This window comes from Corvus kubaryi, unplaced genomic scaffold (genome assembly GCF_017639235.1).
Source record: "Corvus kubaryi isolate FWS band 111438036 unplaced genomic scaffold, C.kubaryi_AGA036_p1.0 69, whole genome shotgun sequence".
Lineage (NCBI taxonomy): Eukaryota > Metazoa > Chordata > Aves > Passeriformes > Corvidae > Corvus > Corvus kubaryi.
The window spans coordinates 1,265,118-1,292,781 of NW_024582057.1; the positions used below are offsets into that span (position 1 = coordinate 1,265,118).

Below are 27,664 nucleotides of genomic sequence, written 5' to 3' on the forward strand. Positions count from 1 at the left end.
TTCCACATTTCCTTCCAAGTCCTTGAAGGAAGTTTCCACTACAGAGATCTTAATTCTGACATGATTTCTTTCATTTCTGTTCCAGCAGAAGACATTTTCTTCCCCCTTCTACATTTTATTTTGCCTGCAAGTGAAGTGCCCTTTCTACCTGAGATCAGAGAGTTTCCTTTAAGCTATGCTTTGTTGAGTTTTCTTTCTGGCAGGCTATAAAGAAGTGTTTGATATATGCATCTTTCCTGTTTCTTAACATCAGAAAAAAAGGCTGGGTAATGTTTAAAGGTCATCTTTTGCTCACGTAACTAGAAAATACTGGTGGCTAACTGGAAGACCAGGAACATAAAGCTTCTTCATTAGTATCCAGAAGTACAATGCCACAATAACCTACTGCAGGTTATAGTGGCAGTTAAAATGCAGTGAGGATGGGCGAGAAAACAGGAACAAGCAGAATGACCAATTAATTGGTTGCTAACTGAAAACCAGTGTCTCATTCCTCATTTCCTCCAAAGATCCCAATGACTTGAATAACTATGAGCTTAACAGGCCAACTGTGGGTATTTCCAAGGCCTGGGAGCTACAGAGATGTGCACCAAGATCCCGGACTCACAAAAGGAGATAGTGCAAATGGCAGCTCCCAGCAGATGCCATTCACAGGGGAAGTGTTAGACATGGAGAATATCATCATAGAAACCAATGGAAAACAGAAAACTGGAAGATGTGCCTGTACTTGTTTGAAAAGAAAGTCAGTCATGGATGCGTTATAGAAACATGAACTGTGAACATAAAATAGTCATGACTGGGGATTAAACAGCCTGTTAAAATTATTTTTTTTTCTCTCGCCTTAATTTTCCATCTGATTAGAATTTCCCACCAAAGGCCCTCAGACTTATGGGACTTTGATTCTGGTAATGCGTTGCAACTCTGGCAGGTAGCCAGCCCTTTATTTTTATCCCTCAGCTCTTTGGTCTTTTCTTCATATATTTCTCATCTTGCACTACTTTTTTCCTCTAGTCACAGAACATATGTAAACAACCAGAATTATTTTTGGAGTACAGAAGCATAACATACTCTATTTCTGGTTTTAACAAGAGATCATATTCTTGCAGATTCTTACTTTTTTTCAATTATTACCTTTGGGCAAACGTTTGTCTGTAAACAGGATACATTTATTAGGTATTTTACTTTATGCTGCTGAGAAACAGTCAAGATCTCTAAATATGGCCAAATAAAACGAATACAAATATAAAATGCTTTTTAAAATTAGATTACATTCACACTGTTGACACACACTGCTGACTTTTCAAAAATATTATCCAACTATAAAATACTCAACACTATGTGCATTGCAAACCGACCTCCAAGTCCTCAAAGACAAGTTTACCAGAGTGCTTAAGACCATAGAAGACATGCTAAATTGCTTTTCTGAATCTCAAAATGCTGAAGTGCACCCTTAATGCTTTGTCAACTCCAAGCCTGCCTCAATGAAAGGATGTAACATCTACAGCATTTATATCTTCTTTTTGTTCCTGTGAAACTTAACAGAACTAAATCTTGATCAAAGCTTTGAAATACTTATTCACTGATCTTTGTAATTGTGGTTAGTAACTCATGACAAGTTTGTTTTGTCTGAATGTTCATTTTAAGGTTACTGCCACTACTTTTTAATGTCCAGTTCACATACATCCTATGCTAGATTTACAAGAACCAAATAAAAAAATGCCTTTACGCGTGTTCATGCTTCATTGACTTCAACTTTCACCTGTATATCCTCTGCAATGTATGTCTTCTAAACACGGTTCTATTACTAAATCAGCAACTGCACATTTTAAACCCAAGTCAGTCTACAGTAGATCTCAGTCAACTGAGATTTCCAAATGTGTTTGCTCCCTCCCAAATAGCCTCCCTGTAAAATTTTGGAACTTGGAGACAGCACTCTCTTTTGAGTGGCTTTTATAAAAAAATTCATGCTTAAGTAAAAAATGCATTTTACTACTTAGTATGTCCACTACAATCACTAAATCTGATTGCTTTGACAGTTTTTAACCCAAGCTGCTGACTCCAAGACTATTCTGTCCTTCCTGTCCCAAATTCTGCCACAGACCCTAACCTTACTGAATGTCAAGACCTTGTTCTAAGCCCATCTACTTGGTTACAGTGTTTTCCTTAAAGAATATAATAACTGTAAGACATTCTACATCATTAGTACATTAATGGATATATATATTAGCTGTGTTCTTAATACGCTGAAAAAGCATGAAATGCTAATAATACTCTGAATTAATTCTGTACATATTTGCCTCCTTACTTGTCACAGATATTCAATGTGTGACTATTTCATGGAGTCTCTAAATTGTCCTTTGTGTTTTTGCATTTTGCATTCCCTCTTTTTCAGTCAAATCTGTTGACTCCAGTTGGCAACCTACTTCTTTTATTTCTTTGGACCAATTTGCTGCCAGAGTCATGCAGCCGAAATGGTAAAAAAAGGCCTACAACTGTTCCTTCAGACACACATGTTGCTTGTGGTGCTCCCTCTGAATTTGTCAGAAAAAATTATTCAGGATTATGTGTCAGATGAGAAAGAGAGCACACATCTGCAGATAAGCTCTGATCCTTTGGAGCACTTCTTGCAGCATCTAAAGAAGTATCTTCTTGCTTAGGATGAGTTTATGACTTGCTTTGACATCCTCAGATGATGGTACTCTCAAATGATTAATTTCCTTAAAAACTAGTTTCAAAAGCTTTCACTCTTTCTGTGAGCATTCCTCGTTAGACAGAAGTACAGCTGCGATGGATTTTGAAACACCTTTTTTGAATACGTTTTTTGAAACACTGTGTCCTATCCAAGTTAATGAAAATACTGTTAACTGTAAGCAGACCTTAATTCTTGCTCATTTGTGTGCACAGTGGAAAATTTATCCAAGATTTTAGTTTATCTTTTTCTGCAAGCTGCAGAAAACCTAGCAGAGACACTTGGGATCTTATTAAAGATCCAAGATATTTTGCTACTTTTGAGGGAGTATCTGAATTCATCCGTTCGGAGTTGCCTCCTTCATCTTTCCCCAACCTGCCATCCACGCATGTAACAAGCTATAAAGGGTTCACATGACCCTCATATGTTGTTCCTTTTATCTTGCTCAAAGCATCTTTAGTTGGAACTACATGTCTTGAGCACACGCAGCAGGAAGTGCTTCCCAGCAGTCCAACCAAACAGAGCAACCCAAATTGCATCCTGCAGTCAGCCAGAAACCCAAGCTAACTTTTGTAGTAAACTGACTTTTTTTTCCTGGAAACCTAAAGAAAGTTCCTGAGTTGCTATTTATATGTATGATTTTTCAGGATGAACTTCCCGCTAAGAATTTCAGTTCATGTTCTATGTATTATACATTGGCCAAGTGTGATTAAAAGCTTTCAGCTGCAGCTTCTATGTACTAAGGATGTTCCATTTACTGAAATACTGAGATTCTATTTTTTCCATTAAGCAGAAGTTCCTAACATTTCCAGTGGACCAATCATAAATAATATACTCCCTTGAAGGAGCACTGGTAACCATGAAAGTCAGGAAAAGCAATTTGCCTTATCATTTGCCTGCTGCAGCCATTTACAGGGGAATTCCAAGTACTTGTTCATGCCTATCCAAAGGGCAGGACCAGATCTATGTATCTCAATGAGTTCCTATGGAAATTATCAGTATCCTTGATTTTAATAATTTTATCCCTCATTTTTAACAGAAAAAAATTCAGTCAAGAGTCTGCTTGCTTGTCCCCATCTACAAGCTTCTGGCAGCACATACTCAGTTTAATGACAGTCTTGGTTCTGTTCCAGAAGATTATTAAAAAAAAATGTTCTGATGAAAAAATCAGCTGTGTTTAAATAGCTACACAGTCCAACCAGACAATTTGAAGGTTTTGGCTGTTTTTTATCTCTTACAGACCCTTATCAGGCCAATATACGCATACACACAGACAATATTAATGGAGAGCTTAGTAATGTGCTTGTGCTTAAGTGTCATGATCTGCTGAACACATTACAGTAGGTGCATTACAGGGAGTGCATTATTGCTGCTCTACATTTCCACAGCCAGGCTTATCCAAGAGACCAGGGAGCTTAGCTTAACACTGGTCACCTCAGGTATGCCTTGATGATGTATTTTAAATGTGACTACTTAGAACATAAACAAGGGTATGTCTATACTTTAATACTTGTCAGCAATTTACTGTAAAAGCAGTAATGTGGCTGATAAACTGCCAATTATCCTTCTTACATGTGCTACATATTTTTTGGAGATCCTAACAACAGTGCTGGAGAAAGGACATGAAATGATGCTTAGAAATGTGATACACATTTTCATTTCACACTCCATCAGTTTTTACAACTAGAGCTCCATGAAATGTATGAGAATACTTGGCTAACAGCCATATCTACTGAGGTGTAAAATAAGAATCAGATCTCTTTTTTAAGAGTTTCATTTTCTTTACATGACTAAATCAGATGTTGACCTTTTTCCAAAATATATTGTAAGTATTCCATATCTCTACCCATCAATTAATTTGGGATTTCTGAATCGTGTTTAGACCTGTTTTAACAGATATGTAATCAATACATATTTTTTTAAAAAACAGCTTTGTAAAGAAAAGTAAACTGATTCATCCTACATTGAATTATATAATTACTGGTGTTTAATCTTTCCAATTCTAGTGAGTTCTTTTTCCATATTGCATCTTGAAACAAGAAACAAGTGTATTATTGCCTTTATAGTCAGCAAAGTAAAGCTACAGGCATCAGCAAAAACATATTTTGAATTCAGATTTCAATCTGTCAGAAAAGATTAAAGCTTCATGCATATATAAATGGGAACTATAAAATAATAACAGATACATAGCATGGAATCATTTTGCTTGAACAGCTGTGGATTTACCAGCATAGTAAAGCAGAAAATGTCTTTTACTCACCTCTGTTAAACCAGAAACTTCTCCTTTTGCTAACGGTCTGGTGATGGATGCAGTGTGAACTCTGGCATCTGATACTGGCTGCCCCTTCATAAAATGTTTCCCAGCTTCATAAATATTCACTTCTACCATCTTACCCATTAACAGAGGATCCTTTGGCACAAGAACCTTTCAAATAAAATAAAGACATTGTTACTAAATACCACAAGGAACATTAGAGTCTCTAGTATCCACTTAGAAAACAGATTTTTGATAAACATCAGAGAAAATCCTAAATCTTAAACATTTTAGTCACCAGTGTACACTACAGCCCCTGACACACTTGACTAGTAAGATCTCCAGCTTGCATTCTTCAAGAGCTTTGCAGTGTTAGCTCAGCTCTTTTCGACTCCAACCGATTCCTTAAGTCATGTTTTTTGATTGATGATAAAGTTGGGCCTGAGTTGCAGCTTTTGAATCCAGACCCGAACAGTTCCCAAGGGCATTTGTACTACACGGTTCTAACAGACTGCTGCATAGCTTCCTATTTCCATGTCCATCCCATGACATTTAAAAAAAAAAAAAACAGTTTTTCAGTCTGTAAAGGCTTTAGGACAGAAATTATACCCTTGTTTCTCTTTGCACAAGCCTTTATTTTGATTGTGCAGATCCTTCACAGCTGAGATGCATGACTGACAGTGAATGCCTGTAAAAATAGACGAGTGTGTTTCTTGGGTCAGCAGCTAATGCCACCCCTTCCTGAATTTGCACAACTATGATATCAGACAGTCCCACTTCAGAAAAAAGACAGCACATAACAGACATGTTCCTAGGTCATGCATTTTTAAAAAGAAGGAGCCCTACATACAGGAGCAACACTTCTTGCTGGAAGAATAAATGGAGTTAAAACGGCTCTAAAATAGATAAGCAGTTGAAAAAGAAAAGTAGTGTAATTTCTTGATTAAATTACATTTTTTACACTGTTTACAACGAAAAAATTGAATCACAGGGACTTATTTAATCACATTTACTTGAAGCAGAATCACAGGATGGGTCAGGTTGGAAGGGACCTCAGAGGGGTCATCTGGTCTAATCTCCCTGTTTGAGCAGGGTCATCGTAGAGTACATGGCACAGGACTGCATCCAGTTCTGGAATTTCTCCAGAGAGGGAGACTCCACACCCTCTCTGGGTAATCTGTCCCAGTGTGTGGTCACCCACACAGTAAAGTTCTTCCTCATGTTCAGGTGGAACTTCCTGTGCATCAGTTTCTGCCCGTTGCCTCTTGTCCTACTGCTCAGCACCACCAAGAAGAGCCTGGAAAAAGCCTCCTGACACCTTCCCTTCAGATGCTTATGGACATTGGTGAGGTCCTCTCTCAGTCATCTCTTCTCCAGGCTGAACAGGCCCAGCTCCCTCGGCCTGTCCTTGAAAGAGAGATATTCCAGTCCCTTGAACATCTTTGTTGCCCTGCACTGGACCTGCTCCAGAAGCTCCATGTATCTCTTGTACTGAGGAGCTCAGAATTGGACACAGCCTCACCAGGGCTGAGTAGAGCTTTTCAAAGACAATGATTGCATCTTTATATCTTGATTCTTTGATGCTGAAATTGAAATGCCTTAAAATGGCTTAATTTTCAAGACTACATGTGCAGAGGATTTTCAGAGAAAAAATCTGTGCCACCCACATTTGGAGGGCCTTTTGTTGCCAAACACTGCCTCTTCATTTTCACCTATCACAACTGTTGACCGTCCCCCTTGGAGGAAATCCCCACCAGTGCTTTCCCTTCTTCCCTGAAAGCTCAAGGTGTTCATGACTGTGTTTCCAGATCCCAGGATTCTGCTGAGCTTCCTAAGCATCTTCCAAGAAAAGCAGACATCTTTGCCTTTCAGAGACAGGCAAGCTGAGACTAACCAAACACAAAACCAGGATCCTAATGCTGAGAGTGTGTTACAATGTCACTGGATCACAGTTATTCCCATGTAATTCATCTTGGGCAAATTTAAATCAAAGGGAAATTAGGGAGCTGAGTATATCACTGGGCTCATGACCTCTGTAAATCTTCTATCTCCTCATGCAAAAGGGCAGTAACCAAATATAAACCCAACTTCAGAAAAAGAAAGAGGTTACTTAAAATAACTGTGAGGAACCGTAAACAACCAAGCATCCAGGCTTGGCATACACTCAGATATTTTTTTGATATAAGTATTTGTTCAGAAAAAAAATCCTTAACCGTATTTCTAAGAAACTAAGCTATACCAGCAGAAACTTTCAGCTTGGCTGTTGACCTGGCAAAGCACTCTGGTCACTTTAGACTACTCTGTTCAATGTAAACTATATCACCTAAGCCTCCACAAATGTCAGCTGCAGCTCCACCAAAGTCGGCCACTGAAGCTCTATTGACGTGGGTCTAGTAGCAAATCCTTCAGATGACCTCAGTGAAGACAGAACACATTTGATAACTATTTGAGTTAACAGAACACTATACCAGGACTCTGAGCTTCAACTTCCAGTAATATATAATACGATATTTAGACTTTAGAGTGGTTTTCAATTTACTGTGATTGAATTTACTGCTATTAATCTTAGTTACTAGCACTGATTCTTGTGCTTACCTGGGTGAGCAGTAGGATACTATCCTTGTGAAACATGCCACACATAAGATTTTAGGGAAAAGATTTACATTTTCATAATGGAAAGCATTTCTTCCCAAACAGAATTTAAAATGATTCCCTACATGACCATTTGTATTTCATTAATTCTTTACCAGTCCCACTCATGAGCTGTATTAGGTGCTGTAAAAACACACCACAAACCATCAACACTTTTTTTCCTGTACATATTACTTTTCTTTTAATAAAGCTTCCATAAAACAAGCATTGAACAAAAAAGCCTAAGAAATTTCTTTTTAATCTCCATGTGGAAGACCGTGTTCCTCAATTCGGACTGATAAGCTACAAAATCAAGGAGCAGCGATACATAGACAGAAGTTGGATATGTAACGAAAAAAGAGATTCATCAAAAAAAAAAGGAGAAAGTGAGAAAAAAAAATTAATGACCCAGATATCTAACAGAAACAGATATTTCAAGAATAGCAATGTTACTTACTACTAAGGGAAAAAAATAATAAATAAATGCTGTAACATAACCCAAAACCAGAAGAAAGCACAGCCATCCTTAATAGTCTCTCCAGGTTCAGCAAACTGAATACCTAATGGCAACAAAAGCAAACTGTAGACAGCTTAGTGCAAGAAAATGGAGAATAAAAGCATGATGATTCAGGAAAGCCAATTTTATTGGTTTTAAGCAAATCATTGGCTTTTGAGCAAAAATAACAATTTCGTGAAATAGATGTTGTACTTCCTTCCTAGCTCAAAGATGTTTTTGTGTGGCAAGAATTTATCTACAGAAAGTACAGAGAAGGAAATGACAAAAACTAGAAGGAATGGATGCCATTCAGGGGGACCTACACAAGCCTGAGAAGTGAACCCACAAGAACATAATGAAGTTCAAACAAGTCCAAGTGCAAGGTGCTGCAGCTGGGTTGGGGCAATCCCAGACATAAGTACAGACTGGGAGAAGAACTCACGAAGAGTGAGAATTTTCCTGCTGAGAAGGACTTGGGGGTGCTGGTGGATGAGGCTGGACGTGAGTCAGCAATGTGCATTTAGAGCCCAGAAAGCCAAACGTGTCCTGGGCTGCACCCAAAGAGGGGTGGCCAGCAGGGTCCCTTCCAGTCCAAAACATTGTATGATTCTATGAAATACAACATATCACACTGAAGTGTTAATCTAAAAAAGTTTCTGACCCTTCTATTGTTAGAATTTTTTTTTTTTTTGCAAACTGCATTGCCTGAAACACTTTTCAGAAAGATGTATGCAAATTTTCATGACTGAACTATTCAGAAATCAATGCTTTGGGGACACAGAAATTAAAATTACTCCAATAATTAACAGCTTCTTAAACCACGCTGTATAGTCAAACATCCACCGTATATTTCTTAACATATTTTCAGGTAAATTATATTTACAACACAGAAACAAAATATCTCATAAAAAAGTCTTGATGGTCACATGTTTCCTGAAAAATGCTTCTTATTTCTTTACTAGTTTTTTTTTTTCATCCTGACACACTGTGTTGCTGAGATTATCAGAAAGCAAAGATAAAACAAAAGATGTTGTTTGGTTTATTTAACTGTACCTGCTCATAGAAAGGATTGTGAGCAACATAGTAATTGGAGTCAAAGGATTCTTCTGTTACCAGAACTCTCTGCCTCTCACCAACCTGGAAAACAGAAGACAAGAGACAACTCAGAAAGCAAAACCAATGAATTATACTGAGAAGAGAACTGCAGCTACAAACAAATGCCCTTAGCAGAAAAAAATCAAATTCTCTGAGGAAATTCTGTATCAGCAAGAAAGTGGAGTAGAGAACATTCTATTTACAAGAGTCTAAAACTGACAGGGTTTAAAGTCCGAATCGAGGGCTAGAACTGAGGGAGTAATAGCCTAACACGAAAGTCCAGTTCAGAAATATAAACTGATTTTTACTTATTAATATGACAGCAAATAAAAATGTCAGATGTGAACAAAGTCCATTCATCTTCATCCACCTAATGAAAAAATTCTGCAAACATCACCAAAAAGGTATCTTCTCTTTAAAAGCCACACTTGCTATTTACAATGCTAGGGCATCTCCTTATCCCCACTTGGTGATCTCACTTTGCTGTATGAGATCACACTGATTTCCATGACAGTGGAGCCAACACTGCATATTACAAAGACTCAAGAAGAAGAGGTTTTAACAGCTCACAGACCCAACACATTAAAGGCAAAATAAACACTGATCTGAAAAGACCTGTGCTTCAATTATACTTCCCAAATTCCAAATGCACTAACACAGTTTAAAGGAAGCACCAATTTTAAAACTAAAAGGAAGTTAAATCGAAGACGCCAAGACAAATCAGTTGTATTTAGGGGCCAAGCAGATATGGAACAAAATCTGGTTTTCCCCAAAGTTCAAAATCCCCCACATAACACCTCTGGTCTTGTCCATTACTGAGTTTATGATGAAGTGTATAGCTTAATTTCTGCAAACCTGGAAGGACATTTAGCTCACATTTTCAGTCTGGCCCCACCTCTACTTTTTCCATCTAAATGTGCTCTGGATTATTTCCAAACTCTTTGACAAATGCATTCTGCAATTTACAACTGTCTAGCAAGTTAAATTTACTCACTGCTTTTATTACTATTTTGAGACTCAAAAAGGTTTCACATTTTACTCCAAAGTTTGAATATCTACGAGCAAAGTTACATTCCCCTCCCCTCTCCCTGAAAGACTCCCACCACATCCTAGTGGCAGCTGTTACACACAAGTTTTAAGACCTCCATAGTAAGTTCCATGTGAATCAGCAAGATGCAGAGTGGGTAATAACGTTTTGACTCTTTAAGGTACAAGCAGTAAAACATAAGATTAGAATTTTCTCTTACAGTTAATGGCAGAAAATAGAATTTTAAGAAATTGAAACAGCAATGTCACATCTACATTACAGTATATATATATATATATATATATATATATACAGACATATACATGGATACACACATGATACATATCTAATTCTCCACTTGCTAAACAGAAAGACTTCACAGAATAACTCTTGCCTTCCCTTCCTTGTACATTTATCTGGAGCATTCCCACAGTAAACCCTGGAAAGCAAGGGAGACAGCGAGCACCCAGTTCATTTCCCCAAAGGCAGTTAGACTTCACTCCCCAGCACCACAAGTTGTGGGGTACACAGCAGAAGGGGCAAAATCCCTGAGTTCCAGACCTAGTAACAGAATCCTAATAGTAGAAAATATGTATATTTCTGCATACTTTTAAGAGGTGTTTAAGACTTGTTTATAGCACATTTAGAATTTCCATTCTCTGGGAAGTCTGCAATTACAAATCACAACAGATAAAACATACTCAAATTTTAGTAAAAATCCAGTGTTACCAACAGTATGGGATTTTTTTATTATTACTTTCAAGGAAACAGTTATTAAATTCAAATCCCCGGAGGAGATTTGCAAAACATGTCAATAAGGCACTTGAGATAACTACTCCAGTAATAAGATTACAGAGAACATTTCCCCTAAACTGAGAGGTTTTGTTACTTCTACAATATTTGAGACCACAGCTTTTAAAAATCACAACTCAACATCTGCTGTAGCACTGAAGTGCTGAAGTCTCAGATGTCCTGCAATATTATGAAAAAGAGGAGGACAGAGTGTTAGATAAGCAACATTCACCCTTGGGCAAACATGCTACCACTGAAAAGCACCAAGGCCAATCACTAAGTCATGTCCTCACATCGTATTTATTATTTACCAACACTGAAATTTAGCAAAAGTGGCTTGAAGCAATATTGGGTCTATAACTCATTTTTCAGTTGTCTTGTGGTTCCCTCGGTCTCTCTGGTCATAACAGACTGCCTTCATCGTGGCTATGAACCCTGCCTGTGAGGCAGACTAGGCTACATGTGTTATCTTCATACTCTCAGATGACAGAATGGTAAGCATACTATGCAAAAAAAAAAAAAAATCAGAGGGAAGAAGAAAAGAACACCTGTGTTAGATCATTTGATATAAGCTGTGGTTTCTTCAGAGACATGTTGCCAGTTTTTTTCATCTTTGCCTCCAGGAGCCAAAAGAGGTCAGGTCTCCATGTCTCAGTGGGCCAGAGGGAGAGCTTCTGAGCTCAGAATTTCTTGGGAACGGGAGGAAGTCAGGAAGACTGAATTCATCACATAGCATCAGAATGGTGGCATTTAAGTTGAGGACCAGACGTTCAGAGGAGCCAAACAGCCTATACCCATTTACAGTACATGCAGACAGACACACACACGCACACACCGAAGACTCGCATGGCATACTGTAAGGAACAAAAAGTAAACCCAGTAATTGTCCACTTGCTGAACTTATGGATCTGTAGCCTTGGCCAAGGCTGAGCTCCCAGAGAGATACAATACTCAGCTATTTGCAGACTCTTTTGCCATAACAACAGGAAAGGAAAATTCCATTTAATGAGTTAGGCCATTGCGTATTCATGATCTACAAGACTAATTGGCTACATGCATTTGTAAGACAGAAAATTACTATCTATCCTGCATCCAAGTATAATTAAGAAGAAATGTAAGTACGCAGAATGCAGCTTTGGTATTGAAATTTGTTCAAAAAGTGGAATATGTCATCATTTCTGCAATTATTCCCCTGGGATCTCTAAGTGCCTAAGTTTCACCTCTCTCAGAATTTAAATATGCAGAAACCAGACATGATATCTAATAACAGTTATAATTATAATAACTTTGATGATTTTTTTTTTTCAGGCATGTAGCAGCAGAAGTAGTTCAGTATCTTATTTTTATTCCTATTCTTTCATCTGCTTCCACAGGTACACATGAGTTCTCAGGGAACTACAGTTCTGCCAAAGCATTTGGAACTGAGGCAACTCAGCCTTGGCATCTCGATTTGGAAAGGTTTCCTATAAAAGCATTATTTTTTTCTTTATGGATGACATTATGAAAATATTTATGAATGATAGCAAAAAAACCTTGCCCAGCAACCTCCCCCATGCCAAGGTGGACTGGTCACATAACTTACAGGAGGGCAGCTTGCTTTCACCAAAAACAGTGCAACAATCACCGCTGGTCTGATCACTTCCTGCACTGCAACAGTTACCAGGAAGTTTGTAAATCTCAGAGTTAGTAATCAAATCACTTAGGAACTTTTATTTCATTTTCATTTATCCTACAGGAAATTCTGACATGATAATTCTTTAACTCAGTTTTTCCTTTACCGGAAACCACGAAAAGCAGTTTTTCCAGCTGGCTGATTTTATAAAATAAATGAACAGCAAGAAATGGCCAAAATCCTTCTTGGCTGCAGTCAAACTAAGTTTCTTTTTTAAACCAAAACTGACTGAATCACATAAAATACAAGACTGATTTTTAAACTCTAGAACAGTTTGCATGCCAAGGACGGTCCCTTTTTACATGCTTTGACAGAATATTGCTACGTAACGTCAACTGTGGTGCCTGCTGTGATTACACTTAGGTAATGCATACCCCCCTAACTTTTTTTTTTAGTCAATTAAGACTATGATTGCACAGCCAGAGCATGTGGCCCAGGAACTTTCTCAACATTTCCTTATCATTCTTTTACCTGCATTTTATCAGCTTTGTTTTTAAGAGCCTCTGATTGGCTAAAAAACCATAAATTAATAACCACTGTATTTCTGTATTTCTCCCATAGAAGAAAGCACACTGCCCATGCAGCATCTCCACTGATTTAGAGACACTGGTCAAAGCCTCCTTCAGGCTAAGTTGAATTCATAGTGGAATTGGTAAGCATGTCTCCATCTGTCTTGAAGGAGGCTGGCTTGGATTCTGACCCAAATCATTATGGAACATACTTAGTACAAGGCTTGGAAGCCACATAAAAATCTGCTTTCCTGTATTTGTTATTTAAATGCGTCATAAAGCAAGCAATGAAAAATACACACCATCACAATTTATGTGTGCATGTTTTAGCATATTATTCTGATGTATAGAATATTTCTTGTAAACATGCATAGTTGACCTTTATTAAGTATAACAAAGTTTAAGCAAAAGCAATGTAGAAAGTGTTTATTCTACATCAGTTTTGGTTTACTTCTCTTCTGATTTTTCATTTGTGGTCTAATTATTTTGAATAAATTTTAGTAATTATGCAGACTGTGTTCTTCACTATAAAGCAGAAAAAACCTGATGGACCTACTTTTTATAAATCATGTGAATCCTTCTGTAAATAGAAGCCAAATTTCTTGAAAATTATAATTAAGCATTCTCTAGGTCTTCTGTTTACATATTGTAGGTGTTTTCTACACTTGACAGAGAAGTCAGTGTGCCACAACCTCCCTGTAAAAGAGATGACGTTTCTAGAAACTTATGACATGGTCCTGTTTTGATGATACCAAAACACATTTCTTTTAGAAATCTCCTTTTTACTGCTTTATTCTGCTATGCAGCACTGCTCCTCCAAAATTTAGGGTGTACACACCCCTCCCTTTGTGAAGGTAGTATTGGAGACAAAGCATGGACTTAGAGCTCTTCTACAAAGTTGTTAGGGATTTAAATGTGGATATTGGAAAGCAGTTAACATTAAAATAGTTCAGCTCCTGAGCATGGCACTTTTTATGCTGGGATAAATATACTTTTCTAGCACACAGCATAGACAGCTGCCACTTCACTAAGGTTCATGTTACAGCTGCTGTCCAATTCCAGATGGGTAAATGCCTCCTTTTTTATTATGTTATGTTCAGTGCATAACCCTGCACAGAAAGACAGTAACAGAGTGACATGAATATTTAGAGTTCCATATCTCTTACATCATACAATAATCAGTCAGATTAATCTTTACAACATGTGTCTGGCCCATTTTACACCTGAGGAAAGAAACAGAGAACCTGACCACTCCAGTGCTGCAGAGCAAGGAGCTGTATTCACTACATGGACTTCGTGTATTCCTACTTCCTCCTCCCACACCTAGACAAAGCTGCCTCAATCCTACAATGCCACTAACTAGCAACAAAACCAAAATTCTCAGTGTTTTTCCTGTACTTATATTGCTCAGGGTTTTTTCAACCCTGGAAACACCACTGGGTGATTGTCTTCACACACAGGAAAGTATTCAGCTCTTAACTAGTGAACTCTGGAAACCCAATAGAAAAGCAGACAATGTTCAGCAAAGTGTCTCATTTCACCATCAACCAATACAGCTGAATTTGTTAAATCATCACTATCAAACTGCCCTTCTTTAAACAGAGCTGCAGATTTTTTTGTTTTTAAAAGATTGCATAGAAAGTATGACTTATGAAATATTACCTAGGCAAATGTCTTTTTTAAAATTTTGTTTTAGGCACACTTGCTTCAGCCACACTGCTCTTTCCACAGCATCATTCAAAATTCAGAATGGACACAGGCAACAGATGCCCACAGAAAAAACTATTTCAACCATTTTCCAGGCTGGCTTGAGGCTGTGCAAGCTGGAAGGAAGGATTAGGTTTAAATTAAAAGACAGCCAGCTCTAATCATACACAATCAGCATAACAAAAAAGTGCCTGAGACCTTCAGCAGAAGGCACTGCAGCTCATTAACAGCAAGTGAACACCTTCTCTTTGGTCCCCTTACGAATTTGTTGGCATAGTTATGGGGGAGGGAAAAGGTAGGGAGAGAAAGAGGTGAGAGATAGACAGATAGAAGTAGACTGCTTCTGCTTTCTTGGCCCACTGCTCACGCTTCAGGGTAAATAGATCCTTTCTATTACTGTGCACCTGCATCTGACTGCTTCATTCTGATTTGGTCTCCTGCTGGGAAAATGTAGCTTCTCCCAGCACATACAAACCCTGCCATGCAGCTTAGATGAAAATTATATTCAGAGATGTGAGCGGTGACCTAAAAATGACAACTGGTCCTCAAAATATCTTGATTCCTTTTAAATTCTGTAAGCTTGCATTTTGCTTGTCTCTCCTTTTCACTGCCTAGAAAAGGGGTAATAAAAGTAGTATGACAACCCTGTCATACTACTTTTCTAAATTTCATTGACTGCATACAATATTATAAAAGGAAAGTAAGTTTTCTGAAATGGGAGATACATATTGCCCCTGAAAGAGGATTCTCTCACTGGATCTTTCTGTTGTAAACCTTGGCTTAAGCAGCAAAATGATGAGGTGTCAGAAACTGGCTTTCGTCTGGATCCGGCACATCGCTGCTAAGACACTGTTTTCTTGAGCTCTCTGAAATGCATTTCCACACATGTAAAATCCAACTCTGACTGTTACACAGAGGAGTGGCCACAGAGGTGGGGAAGTTGCTACAGCAATATAAAATACTCTGTGCAAAACTGGTATTTGAGACTATCGGGTAGCATAACCACTCAAGGAACTGCCTTAATTTAATACTCACAAAAGCCTCTCCCTCACTCTTTTTCAAATCATCTAACAAACCCTATAAAACTGTGGCAAATACCTACAGAAAACATCTAAATAAAAATATTATCTCAAAATAGGAACAAGAAACATCTGAGAAGGTCTAAAATATGTTTAAGGTCTTCCTTTCATATCCATAGCATTTCACAAACAAAACAAAAGAAACTAGACAAAGAGTCTACCCTTAAGAAAGCTTAACATTTAAATAAAAGTATAGGAAAGCATACTATCAATGCTGATTTTATAGAATAGAAGATGGCCTTTAGGAGAATCTTTAAAAAATATTTTCAACTTCCAGCCAATTTGGCAATCAGATGGATTATGGTGACATGAATAAACAAATATTTGGGTTCTTGAAATTTTATTTTTTTCCAATAACAAGCTAAGCCTGTAGTGAAATGAGGCAACCAAGCTTAAAAGAATGATGGTCTTTGTTAGGAAAGGCCATCCTTATGCTTCTTCTGTGAAATTATTTAGAATTATTTAGATTGGGTGTTTTTGCTGGAAGCAGTTCCTTAAGATACACTGCGTATTTCCAAGTGATTTAAGCACAATATGAAGTGGTAGTTGCTAAGGCAACAATATGCAATCCCTGCTTCGGTGATCTCTTGTAACAGCTGCATAAGCCCAGGCAAGTATCAGTTATATGAGAATTTATACATCAGCTTGGTAAATACCCTATCAAATAACTTCTCCAGGAATTGCTCAGGAACTTGCAATACCAAACTGTTTACTCAGACTAAAGTCTTGCCTGCATGACGGAAATAGAAGTGCTCAGCAGTGGCTCTGTCAGAAGGGTGCTGATGGAGCACAGACGGACGCAAGGCTGTGTTCAGCACCAGCAGCTGTGGGAGAGAATTGCCAGGAATAATAAAAGGCCCCAACGTAAGCATCACTTCAGTAAATCGCAGGCTGAGCCACAGGTTACTTCCTCACAGACAAAACAAAGCAGGAAAAATTTAGGAATAGATGAAAATACTGGATTTGAGAACACAGATGACAAAGTGAACACGGCACTGATACGAATCAAGAGTCAGTTCTGTCTCGCCTCACATGATGCTGGTATCCCCCCAGTAAGACTGGGTGCTCCTAGAATGCATCTGTAGTCTGATATCTTTTAATCAAATACACCAAAAAGGCTGCAAGAAAAGCCTGACTTCTCTCCAAAATATCACTACGATTTTTCTGCTCATCCTACAACTGAGGCCAATGTTCTCTGTTCATCTCATCTGAGAACAAAGGGAGAGCAGATGGGATAAAACAGGAGAAACGAGGGTCCAAAATGACCCTGTATGCAAAGCCAAACCCAACTCTCCCCCCAAATCTATTAAAATATCTATTAATACATTTATACATTTAACAACACACAAAACATGTAACATAACATTGCTGCAAGTTAATTAACTGAGAATACAAAATGGTGGCACTGAGAGACTTAAAAAAGGGTATAAATATGTATCAGCTTTCTTTTCTATAAAAACTCCTCTTGCCTACACAAATCACAGGCTACTAAAAAAAAGCATCAGAGCCTGTTAATGTTAATGAGGATAGGATATTGATACTATTTTCTTTTATTTTGAAGGTAGACACTATGTGATCAAAAATTACACACTCCAGGGGGTTTCTTCAGTATAAGGCAAGGTAAGACCCTAGAACTGCTGACACTTCTAGTGGCATAATGCTGAATGACAAATAACATCAAGGGCTTACAGAGGGATTAAAGTGAATGAGTCATTAAATAATGATAAATGTAGTGTGACTTTATGTTGTTTAGAATTTAATAGCAACTACTGTCAAACTAGCTGTGATGCATTTTACTATTTTTAAACTGAATGCCAATTATTTGCATCTAAAAAAGGTAAGCAAAAGAAACACCTCCTCATTAGCACACTAGAATGATAATTCTGACCAATTCTTTATTATCCATTCAAGGAAAGGAAATCAGTTCAAGAAAATAGCAAGATAAATCACTTCTGTTCTAAAACAAAAAGAAAGACATTACTACTATGGAACTTTCTAATGTCTTCTCCATAACCTACTCAGTTCTCAAGGATAAGCATAAAGTTAGCACAGGAACCTCAACTGGGTGCTGTTATGTATGCCTGAGCATGCTACTTTTTGCATGACATCAGAACAAATATGTCAGATTGAAGGTTTGACTACTCAGTAAATTCTCTTCACCATATACGCCACTCTGTACAACTTTCTCTTTAAAAAAGCCCTTACATAGCTCAGACAGTAAGAAGTACTTAAAAATTGGAAGACACTAGGAATTTCTACAATCCTTCAAATTAAGCAGCAACACCCTTTCCTGTCGCTGGATTTTAACATGACAGAAAGAGGAACCAGCTGTACAATTTAACTGCAAGTGAAATTAATTATTGAGGTCAACAAGAAACATAACACAGGTGTTAAGACCACATTATAAACTGTTTAAATACAAAGAATTACAGTGGTGTCAAATATTTTGTCTGTAGTTCTGTGCATATCACATCGCTAATCAGACTATTGTGCTCTCACCTAGCAGGTTTCCAATTCCACACCAAGTGTACTGGTTATCTTTTCAATTAAGCCAATGGAATGGTTTGGACATACACACTAAACAATAAATACCTAGACAGGCCTGAAACATCTTACGGTACAAAGTCTTTGCTAACAGGAGAGAACTAGGAAAAAGAATGATCAGCAATTGTGTGACAGATCTTTTTAACCCTCTCTGCAGGTATGGCAAGAGGGGTGATTTAAGTGTACATGAAAATGGGGATTCAGAGGGAGATTTACAGATTGTTCAGCAGTCTTGAACACGTACAAGGAAGGAGTGGCCCTGCCTATCACTATGATTTTTGCAGACCATCCACAAAGGAGGTTGACAGCTGTGAAACAGAGCCTCAAGAATAAAGGATTTTCTTATGCCTCTGTGAAAAAAGTCTGCAAATACAAATAGAAATGTGCCATGTAAATACAATTCTCCAAGGAAAAAATATTTCAAATTTCTGTTTATGCTCCTTCCTTTCTGTAAGTAATCTCCCATTAATCACAGTGAAAATGCAACAGAAAATCAGAGGCACAGGAAACAAATCACCATTCATTAAAAGAAATGTATTAATGAATGTAGCACACTAGGCAGAAATCACTGTTGTATTCCCACAACTGCTGTAAATGCTGTATTCTAATGTTCTCAAAGCCTGACTCATGAAGGTATCAAAATTATGTAGAAATACTTGTGAGAAAAGTTCACATATTTGTTTTTGCCGTTGCCTTTGCTCCATCTTGGATCATATCAGAATGCCAATAGGATACAGCATTTTATTGTCCTACCCTGCCCTTTTTCCTCTTCTGTGTTCCCACCTTTCTGAGTATTATTTTCCCCTTACTTGACTGGAATGAAAAAACTGAGTAAGACTAAACAACGTTCCCAGCCCTGAGAAGAACTCTCGAGCAAGTGGAGACTAAGAACTCAAGAGCAGCAAGATTTCTCCTGGCTTCTTTCCTCCTTCCACTGAATTGCTCAACGCATAGTTTTATTATACTTTTCTACCACGCCTGGCCTAAGACAGTTGTTCTTTTTATTTTCCCTGAAAATTGTTCTGTTCCTGAAGGGACTCTCATGTATGTGAACATGTCTCATGTATGCAAGAAGTCAAGCACAAACCATTGTTTCAGTTTCCTCCATGTTGCAATGATCCAAACATGGAAGAGAAGTGATGCCCCCATGAAAAAAATGCAGCTTACTGTTTTCCATTTTTAAAATCTACTCCCCTTTCCCCTCTTACACCTCTCCCTCTATTGTACACCAGTAAAGGCAACAAAACCATAAACTACCAGATTCCAAAGGCAAAATGCTAGAAATTAACTTGAAATTGCCTTTTAAACAACTGCGATGGGGCACAAAATCTATCCAGGCCTAGGTCTTGTTAGTCCCTCTTTAACATCTAGCTATGAATTCTCCAAAAAGAATTCTGGATCCAAATCGGCCTTGCATCATTTGTGTTTTACCTCTATGTCAGAAGCAGCAAGAAGAGTATAAGCTACTTTCTGTGAGGTGATCACATAAAACAGGTATGTAAGACAGGAGAAAAGAATGATACTTAGATTTTACACTGTTTTGTGAAATTGTGAAGATGAAGTTGCTTGACACAGTAGCTGTAGCTGGGTTCATCAGCTATACTGGTGAACAGGTCTGGGCTGATGGAAGTTCCGTATTGCCCAAGCAAAAAAATATTGTCAAGAGTGCCAGCATGGTGTCTGGAGTATTATTATAGCATACTATAATGAGAAAGAAATGAGAATGAAGCTTACTGTCCAAAAATAGAAGGCTCAGGGTTAAAAAGATTTAGGACTGCTCCTTTCTCCTAAAGGATGTGGTAGAAATGGCACCACAATTCAGCACACTAAAAAAAGGTCATATCTTCACATAAACTAGTTATTTTGATCAGTTCTAGCTAACATAAAATTTTAGCCAGATCTCCTGCATCCAAGTGAATCTCCACATATTTGCACTTCCATCCTACTATCTTTCCTACGTAATATGTCAAAGACTATACAAACACCTCAGGGTCACACAGGTTTTTTAGGCTCTAGAAACTTGACAGGGATTACCGTAATGATGGGGATTGGTAATGGAAAACTGTGCAAATGGTGGCAACAGAACTCAGCAACACAGAGGCATTGCACTGGTTTTGAAGAATTGAAGGGCAATTTTTGTCCAGTGAGAAACTCCACTCAACCTTCAAATCAACATTTTAACTGTGAATATCAGCAGCTTCACCATCAACATGAAGTTGGGCATACCCTTATATTGCTTTTTGGTTTTCAAGATCATGAATTAAAACAACTTACAGACATGTCTGCCAAAAAAGCTCTGCCATTTCATAGAGTGGATTTTGCTATTCCATCATGCTTGAATGCCAGTAGAGAGAGTAGAGATTTTGCTATATTTTTTAAGGAATACTGTTAAACTCTCAAGAGTGCTTCTGATAAAGGAAATATTTGCCCTTTCATTTGTTCTGTATAATAAAGGACAGAATTTCTTCAGGTAGTATGAGATAACTGGTCACATTTGTATTTCAAGCACTTTGAAAATACATCTTGCAACTTCTGTCATAAAAATTCTGACCATGTAATAGATTTGCCAAACATTTTCCCAAATAAACTTCTTCAAGCTGCAATGCAGTGAGATAAGCCAGCATGTGTGCCACAAGTGACCTGATGGTCCTTCTAAAGGCAAAAAAAAGGCTCCTAAAACAAGAATTAATTCTAGGTTTTTCCCAGGTTTTTTCCTTTTATGACAGCCAGATGAAAAGGCAGGAAATGGAAAGGCTCATGACTACTAGTACCCAGCAATCCTCACGGCAAGAGAAGCCTGACGCTGCCAAAGTCCAGTATTTATGAATGACATTAACAAATGGGACTGATTAAAAGAAAACAAGGACTTCATACAGAGGCAAAGAAGATGAGGGGTCTTGGTAAGTCATGCAGTAATTTTTCTCTCATATAAAGAGTCCATTGCAAAGAAAGGGCCTAACAGGTTTACCCTTATTGGTAATAATTGCACACAGTTGATATTCCCTCTGCTCCAGGGTTGAAGAAAAGGTAATGCCTCACTTTCTGGGAAATTATTCATGACCCAGCTTCAGTGAAGAAGAGGTTAGCGTCTCAGAGAGGTTGAGATGAGTTATATGATCCAAACTCAAGAAAGCATGAAATAAATGCAGAACCTGGGAGAGAGGATATGCCATTTCATTTACACAAAGAGAAAGGAGATTGAACGAGGAAAGAAGTCAGCAACAGAAAATCTGTTTATGAAGGAAGCTGATCAAGTAGAACAGAGTATCTGGAAGGGCTTTTTGCAAAACACAGATCAAATAGCATTATCTGCTCGTACTTCAGGCTTCTCATGCATCAAGTATAAATTATTGCATGGAAGAGAACATGCTTTCAGAATCTGTTTATTGAAGAGAGTCAGGCAAAGAGTTTGCTGCACAGCTCTCAGAGAGAATCAGCTTTAGGCCTTGTCACATCAATGATTTATAGGGTGACACTAGGGAAATCAATTAAGCTCTCTATGCGCCCCAGTTTTCCCATCTGTAAAATAGGGGCAAGCTGTTATTCAAGGAGAGTGCTTTTCCATTTTCTAGCCTTCCTTCTTGTGTTTGGGTGGTCATTATTTTGTTAGTTTCTACACTATTAAAATTACTAGTTTTATGTGGATGTGTTTTTATTTTGGCATTAGAACATACCTGTTCTTGCTTCATTTTAACTATTTTGTTTTTATACAAATTCATTCTATAATTTTAGCAGCAAGATCAAAAATATGGCATACAGTGTGAAGGGGACACATACTTTTCCTAGAACACAGATCCTTCAGGAAGCTATTAAAGAAATCTCATGGTAGGCATGAATAGAAAATCCAAATATAATGAAGTCAGGCAAATGTGGAAAACTGCTGTTTATTTTCACTTTAAATTGTTTAACAGTTTTGCAGCATTTTAGCACTTCAAAAGTTAGTGATTCTTTGAAAAAAACTGCATAGAAAAAAAAATTTGACAGAATACAGTCTAATCCTCAGGCATCTTGGAAAAAACCCCCACACGGTTCCCCTTGGGCTACTTGTTTCATAGATTTTCTTTGTTTGTTCTCTGGTGTCCAAAGAGTAAGAAATTCACCATTCAGAAGGAACATCTAAATAAATACCTTGCTGAGGTTTTAGACTGGAAAAGGGAACTCAGTTCAGGGCATTGGTAGCCTTTCTCTTCCTATAGACAGACTTAAAATACATTGGTCACAGTTGCCTTCATCTTTATACTATTCTACACTGGTTAAAAATGGGGTAAAGGATAGGAAAAAAAAAAAGCAAAGTAGTTCAGAAGCACAAAGATCTAATTATTCATGAATGACTGTTAGGAGGGCTTATATCTATACAATGCTTTTGCCGGTACTAGGAAATGCACCCTTTTGCTTGTAGAGGTAATAATACATTCAACTTTTAAAGTGGGAAGAAAAACAGCTAAGGAAATGTTTTAAAATACAGTTTCTGTTTCAGTATAAGATGCTGCAGTCTCTTCTTAGGAGGAAGCCAGTGTGAATGTGATTGGCGGATACAGTAATAAGGATTTTTTTCTGTCCCTGCCACCTGAGCCCTCTGTTACATTGTGACTTGCATGAAGGATAACCATATAACTGTGAGGCCATCAGAGTCTGACTCTAGCCCTGCCATGGTTTTGAAATTCTCCAGCAGACAGCAAAATTTCAACAACCAGGTTCTTCAATTATATGAGGACTGGGAGATTAATTTAATGTGTTTAGATACTTGTCTTGCCATTGCAAATGTAATCTTCTTACTCAAGACACACCAGCTGCCTTGGGCATTAGGAAGAAAATTATTATTCTGCTATGCATGGAATGGTGCACAGGACATTGGCTGAAAATAAAGAGAAATGACAGTAAAGCAAACATCAGTTTGTGGTTACACTGAATCCTCAGCAAATGGCAAATGACTCTGAACTGGCAAATCCTTTTATCGTTGCAGTTTTTACAATAATCTCAAATCTCTCCTTTATCTGCTTGCTTTTTGGCTTGTTTAACACAGAGACTGATGATCAGTGAAGCAAAAGATTTAGTTTAAAGGTGTCAGCTAATATCTACCACAGAGCTGCCATTGCTCTTCAAACTGGCTTTACAGATAAGAGCTGGCTGCTCACTGGGTGGCCACTACAGTATTATTCAAGAAAATATCTTGAGGTGTTCATATTGGCAACCAGGTTACAATATACATGTGTCCAGAAATGTTATCTAAAGTCAGTGAGAGGTTAACAGTAAATATGTATGCTTTGTATACAAGATGCGATTCCAGGAGAAGGCCGTGGTTGGGTGGTCTGATTTAAGCAAATCAAGTTGAGTCATATCATGGAGCTGTCTATTTTTATTGTTTTGTTTTGTCCTTAACAAATCCTTTTAGCTATGTTGAGTATAAGGTACTTTCTGTTTTTAATCCCATTGCATTATATTTTTAAAGAAAGCATGCCTCTGATCTTCATAAACTTCCATTTAGGTGATTTAATCCCCCTTCTTCCACAGGTTGCTCTTTACACAAATGGCACTTTCTCCTCCTTGGACAAAGCACTCTGAAATGCTGCTGCAGCTCATTCGGCCAGTGCAATTTTATATCCTACAGCAACAGTGTAAATTATAGACAAACAAAGCCATCTTGAGCGTGATCTGGAGACCTGAAGTATGTAGCTGACTGGGGGACACTACGTGGCCTTCAACAATTGCTGGTTATAGTGACAGTGTTTTGCATTTCTGACTGCTCCAGCTGAGCACTCGCAAGCTGGAAGTCACTAATTCTCACATGAAATTCTGAAAATACTGTATTATTGTTCATGTGTGTGTTACTGAAATAACAGACCACACAGTAAAACTGATTTTACATTCACCACTCAAGTTTGAGTAACATTTTTGTCATTTAGGTTAAGATGGGATAAGATATCTCAAGTAACGACAGTTGACGTTTTCACAAAACCAGTCTGAATCAAGATCAAAGCAGCACCTACTTGTTTTTACTGCATTCAGGGTTTGAAACTGATTTCTATTTCTTGTGCATTTGCTTGCGGCAGTTAAAAATAAGTGATCAGTTTAAACAAACAATTTGAAAAGAAAAACAGATAGAAAGGCAAACTCTATTCAGAACTTCAATGTGTTCCAAAGAGAATTTCAGTGAATGCACAGCAAAACCCCATAATTTAAATAAATATTAATTTTATGACAAACTGATGCAGCCTTTCTGAGAATTATTTTCTTTAAAGACCATAATTGTTGTAAAGTACACAAGGGTAAATGGCTAGTGAGGACAGAATTCTCACTAGGAAATACTAAAATTAGAGCAGGAAGACTGCTGTCTTTCAATACTTTGCATTGCATACACCCGATATTTGGATTATGTAAGAAATAGTCATCAGTTTAGTCAAAAGGAATCTGTTTAAAAACAGAAGGACATTATATACAATTATTTAATTATTTGAAGAATGCAGGGATTCCTCAGTACAAGTGTACCGGAGCTGCACATAAGCTGTACATATGGATGCAATGCAATAAATCAGACACAAAAATGTAGCACTTGAAAGTAGAAAGACTGCTTCTTTACAAAATGTAATACCACGTATTCCCTGCTTTCCTAGAATTCCACTGACAACTTTGAGCTTTTAGAATAATGGGTTTCACCCCCTGAACACATGCCACAGAAGGCTGAGGGAGGCACTGCACACAGTTCACGATACAGGCTGGAAACCTAAACATTTGGTTGCATCATATAAAAGAAGAAACACATGTACAGCGAATCCATCTGACATTTTCACACTTATTTTAGAAGATCTCTTCAACTTCCTCATGATTTCAGTCTACATTTAGTTCATTACTAAGTCCTGCAATTGCAGAACTAAAATTAATCAGAATCCCATTTACTTTCTGAAGAGCACTCAAAAGTCTATGATTTTAAATTAATTTATGCAAAGAGAAAAGCTCTTGTCTTTGTAAGTATAATTCTAAGCCATATAAATCGAAAGTAAAGCTTTAAACCCGTAATGACCCCTTTTCCATCCAGTCTTAAATGGAATAATTAAGCAATAACTTCCATTCCATCTAAGTACATGCAGCAGTGATGGGTGTCTGCTTGCTGACTAAAGCCTGAAGCATTTAATTGACCTGTGGGAGCTGATTATTGCAAGTATAGTCATATGGCACAGAAGCTATCTACTTTTTGCTAGAAGAAATCTTTCAAAGTAATTAATAATGTTGGTAATTTAAAAAGATTATGCATAACTACTCACTATGAACAGACAAGCTGTAGTCAGCAAGCCTGTTACAGATTTTTAAAGATAATAATATCTGTAGGTGTACTCATTTGGGTTGTAAATTTGACTGCTCGAAGTAATAGAACAAAAATGAGTCATTGGCCAAGGGCTCAGTTCAGAACTCAAGAATTATCTCTGGATTTTCCTGGAGAGACTGACAATAAGGCATCCCTCACTGACTGTGCTACAATCTGATGTTTGCTATTTATATCCTTGCAGCAGTGTTTAGAAAACTCCTAGGTAAATGAAATTCATACAGTAGCAAACAGAATACCTGCTGTTTCAGATATCCTTCATAGTTGCCTACAAGAACAGGCCAGTATTAGAAAAGGCAGTCTTCTTGAAGCATGTGCTCCAAAGTCACGAGACCACTGGGAGAGATTACTCTCAGATTGCTCTACAGATAATGCAACATAAATTCACTTTCCTTGGCTAATCTGCACTGCACACTCAAAGAGGATATATAACTGCTGGGGGAAAAAACTGGAAAAAACTCGTCTACTAGAAAGTGACGGTGTGTGACAAGAAGGAATTTAGAAGACATTTCTTTGGAAGCTCTCCTCTGTCTAAAGAATAGCAAAATAAATTCACTCTAAGTATTGTGTCCATTGCTTGCTGTTAATAGATACTGCCTCTAGAGTACTGGGATCAAAAGCAGATTAATCTTTTCTTAGCATCTCAATGTTCAGGTGATGTCTGAATACCTCCTCAGCTACACTTTCTAAAACAACAAAGAAAAATTACAGAATGTAAATATCCAGTAACAATCATGAAGTGCTTAACATATTAGAAGATGAATACTACTTGGTTTTCTACCTAATAATCCACCTAAAAAAACTATGAGGTCCTAAAACATCTTGGAAGAGAGGAGAAAACTTGGTAACAAACAAGAAAAAGCAAGCTGCCCCTACTAAACTTTTCCCATAGAACAGCTGAGAAAGACTCAAAGGTCATTGAAAACCCAGTTCAGCAGTCCTCAAGGGATTGTCTATCCCTTGGCACTAGTGTGGACCTTTCAATGGGAGCTGATCATCGTAAGCAGCTTCTTAAGAGGTAACACCGACCACACAGACCTGGCGGAACTCAGACTATCAGAACTCATGCCTTACAAAAATGACCATGCTCAGTCAGAAAAAAGAAAGCTTGGCAGCCAATCGTTTTCTTTTGATTAAAGACTGGGATGTGGGAAGGAGGGGTATGGTGGGTTTGTTTGTTGTTTTTTTGCTGTTTGCTTATTTTTAAATATCTGTCAAAAGTTAGGGGATAAGAGAAAAGTGCTAAGTACGATAAATACTCCTTGGTAAAGCCCTTTATCCAGTATAGCATAAATTACTATTGGATAAGATTTTGCATATATATATTTGGGACAATAACAAATATATTGTCACATCCTGGTAATGAAATGGGAATAGTTTCTAAGAGACAAGCTGCAATATCTCAATTTGTTGGAAGCATCAGACGGAAAATTTCAGCTATCAGTTACACATCCATCTTTATTTAATATATTCATACATGATCTGGAAAAGGGAGTAAGTAATACAGACTTGAAATCCATGGAGGAGATTAAAATGGAGGGGATATGTGAACACTGGTAAGAGTAAACAAATTGAACTATGTATGGAAAAATAAGATTCCCATTCTGAAAATGTCAACTAATCTATTTGGAAATACATAATCTGAAACACAGATGCTCTCTGGAAAACTTGGAAAGCAACAATGCTGAAAAAGATTGTTGGGAGGACAGAACACTGGACATGAATTTGTAAAATGACACAGTAGTGGAAAATAACACAGACCTACATTATATCAGAATAAATACACACAGTATTTATATCATGAGTGTGGCACTAAGCCATTGAGCCTAAACATTCCTTCAGGGCCTTGGAAAA

General features: G+C 37.6%; 1 protein-coding gene across 5 annotated transcripts in view; it reads right to left on the reverse strand.

Moving 5' to 3' along the window:
* Window positions 1-27,664, reverse strand: part of CDKAL1 (CDK5 regulatory subunit associated protein 1 like 1) — a 383,214-nt gene that overhangs the window by 18,054 nt on the left and 337,496 nt on the right. For all 5 annotated transcript variants that reach the window (XM_042048977.1, XM_042048978.1, XM_042048980.1 and 2 more), the window contains 2 exons: window positions 9,121-9,204; window positions 4,947-5,111 (listed from right to left, as the gene is read on the reverse strand). In XM_042048977.1, coding sequence (XP_041904911.1) covers window positions 4,947-5,111; window positions 9,121-9,204 — 249 coding nt within the window. The remainder of the gene's footprint in view (window positions 1-4,946; window positions 5,112-9,120; window positions 9,205-27,664) is intronic.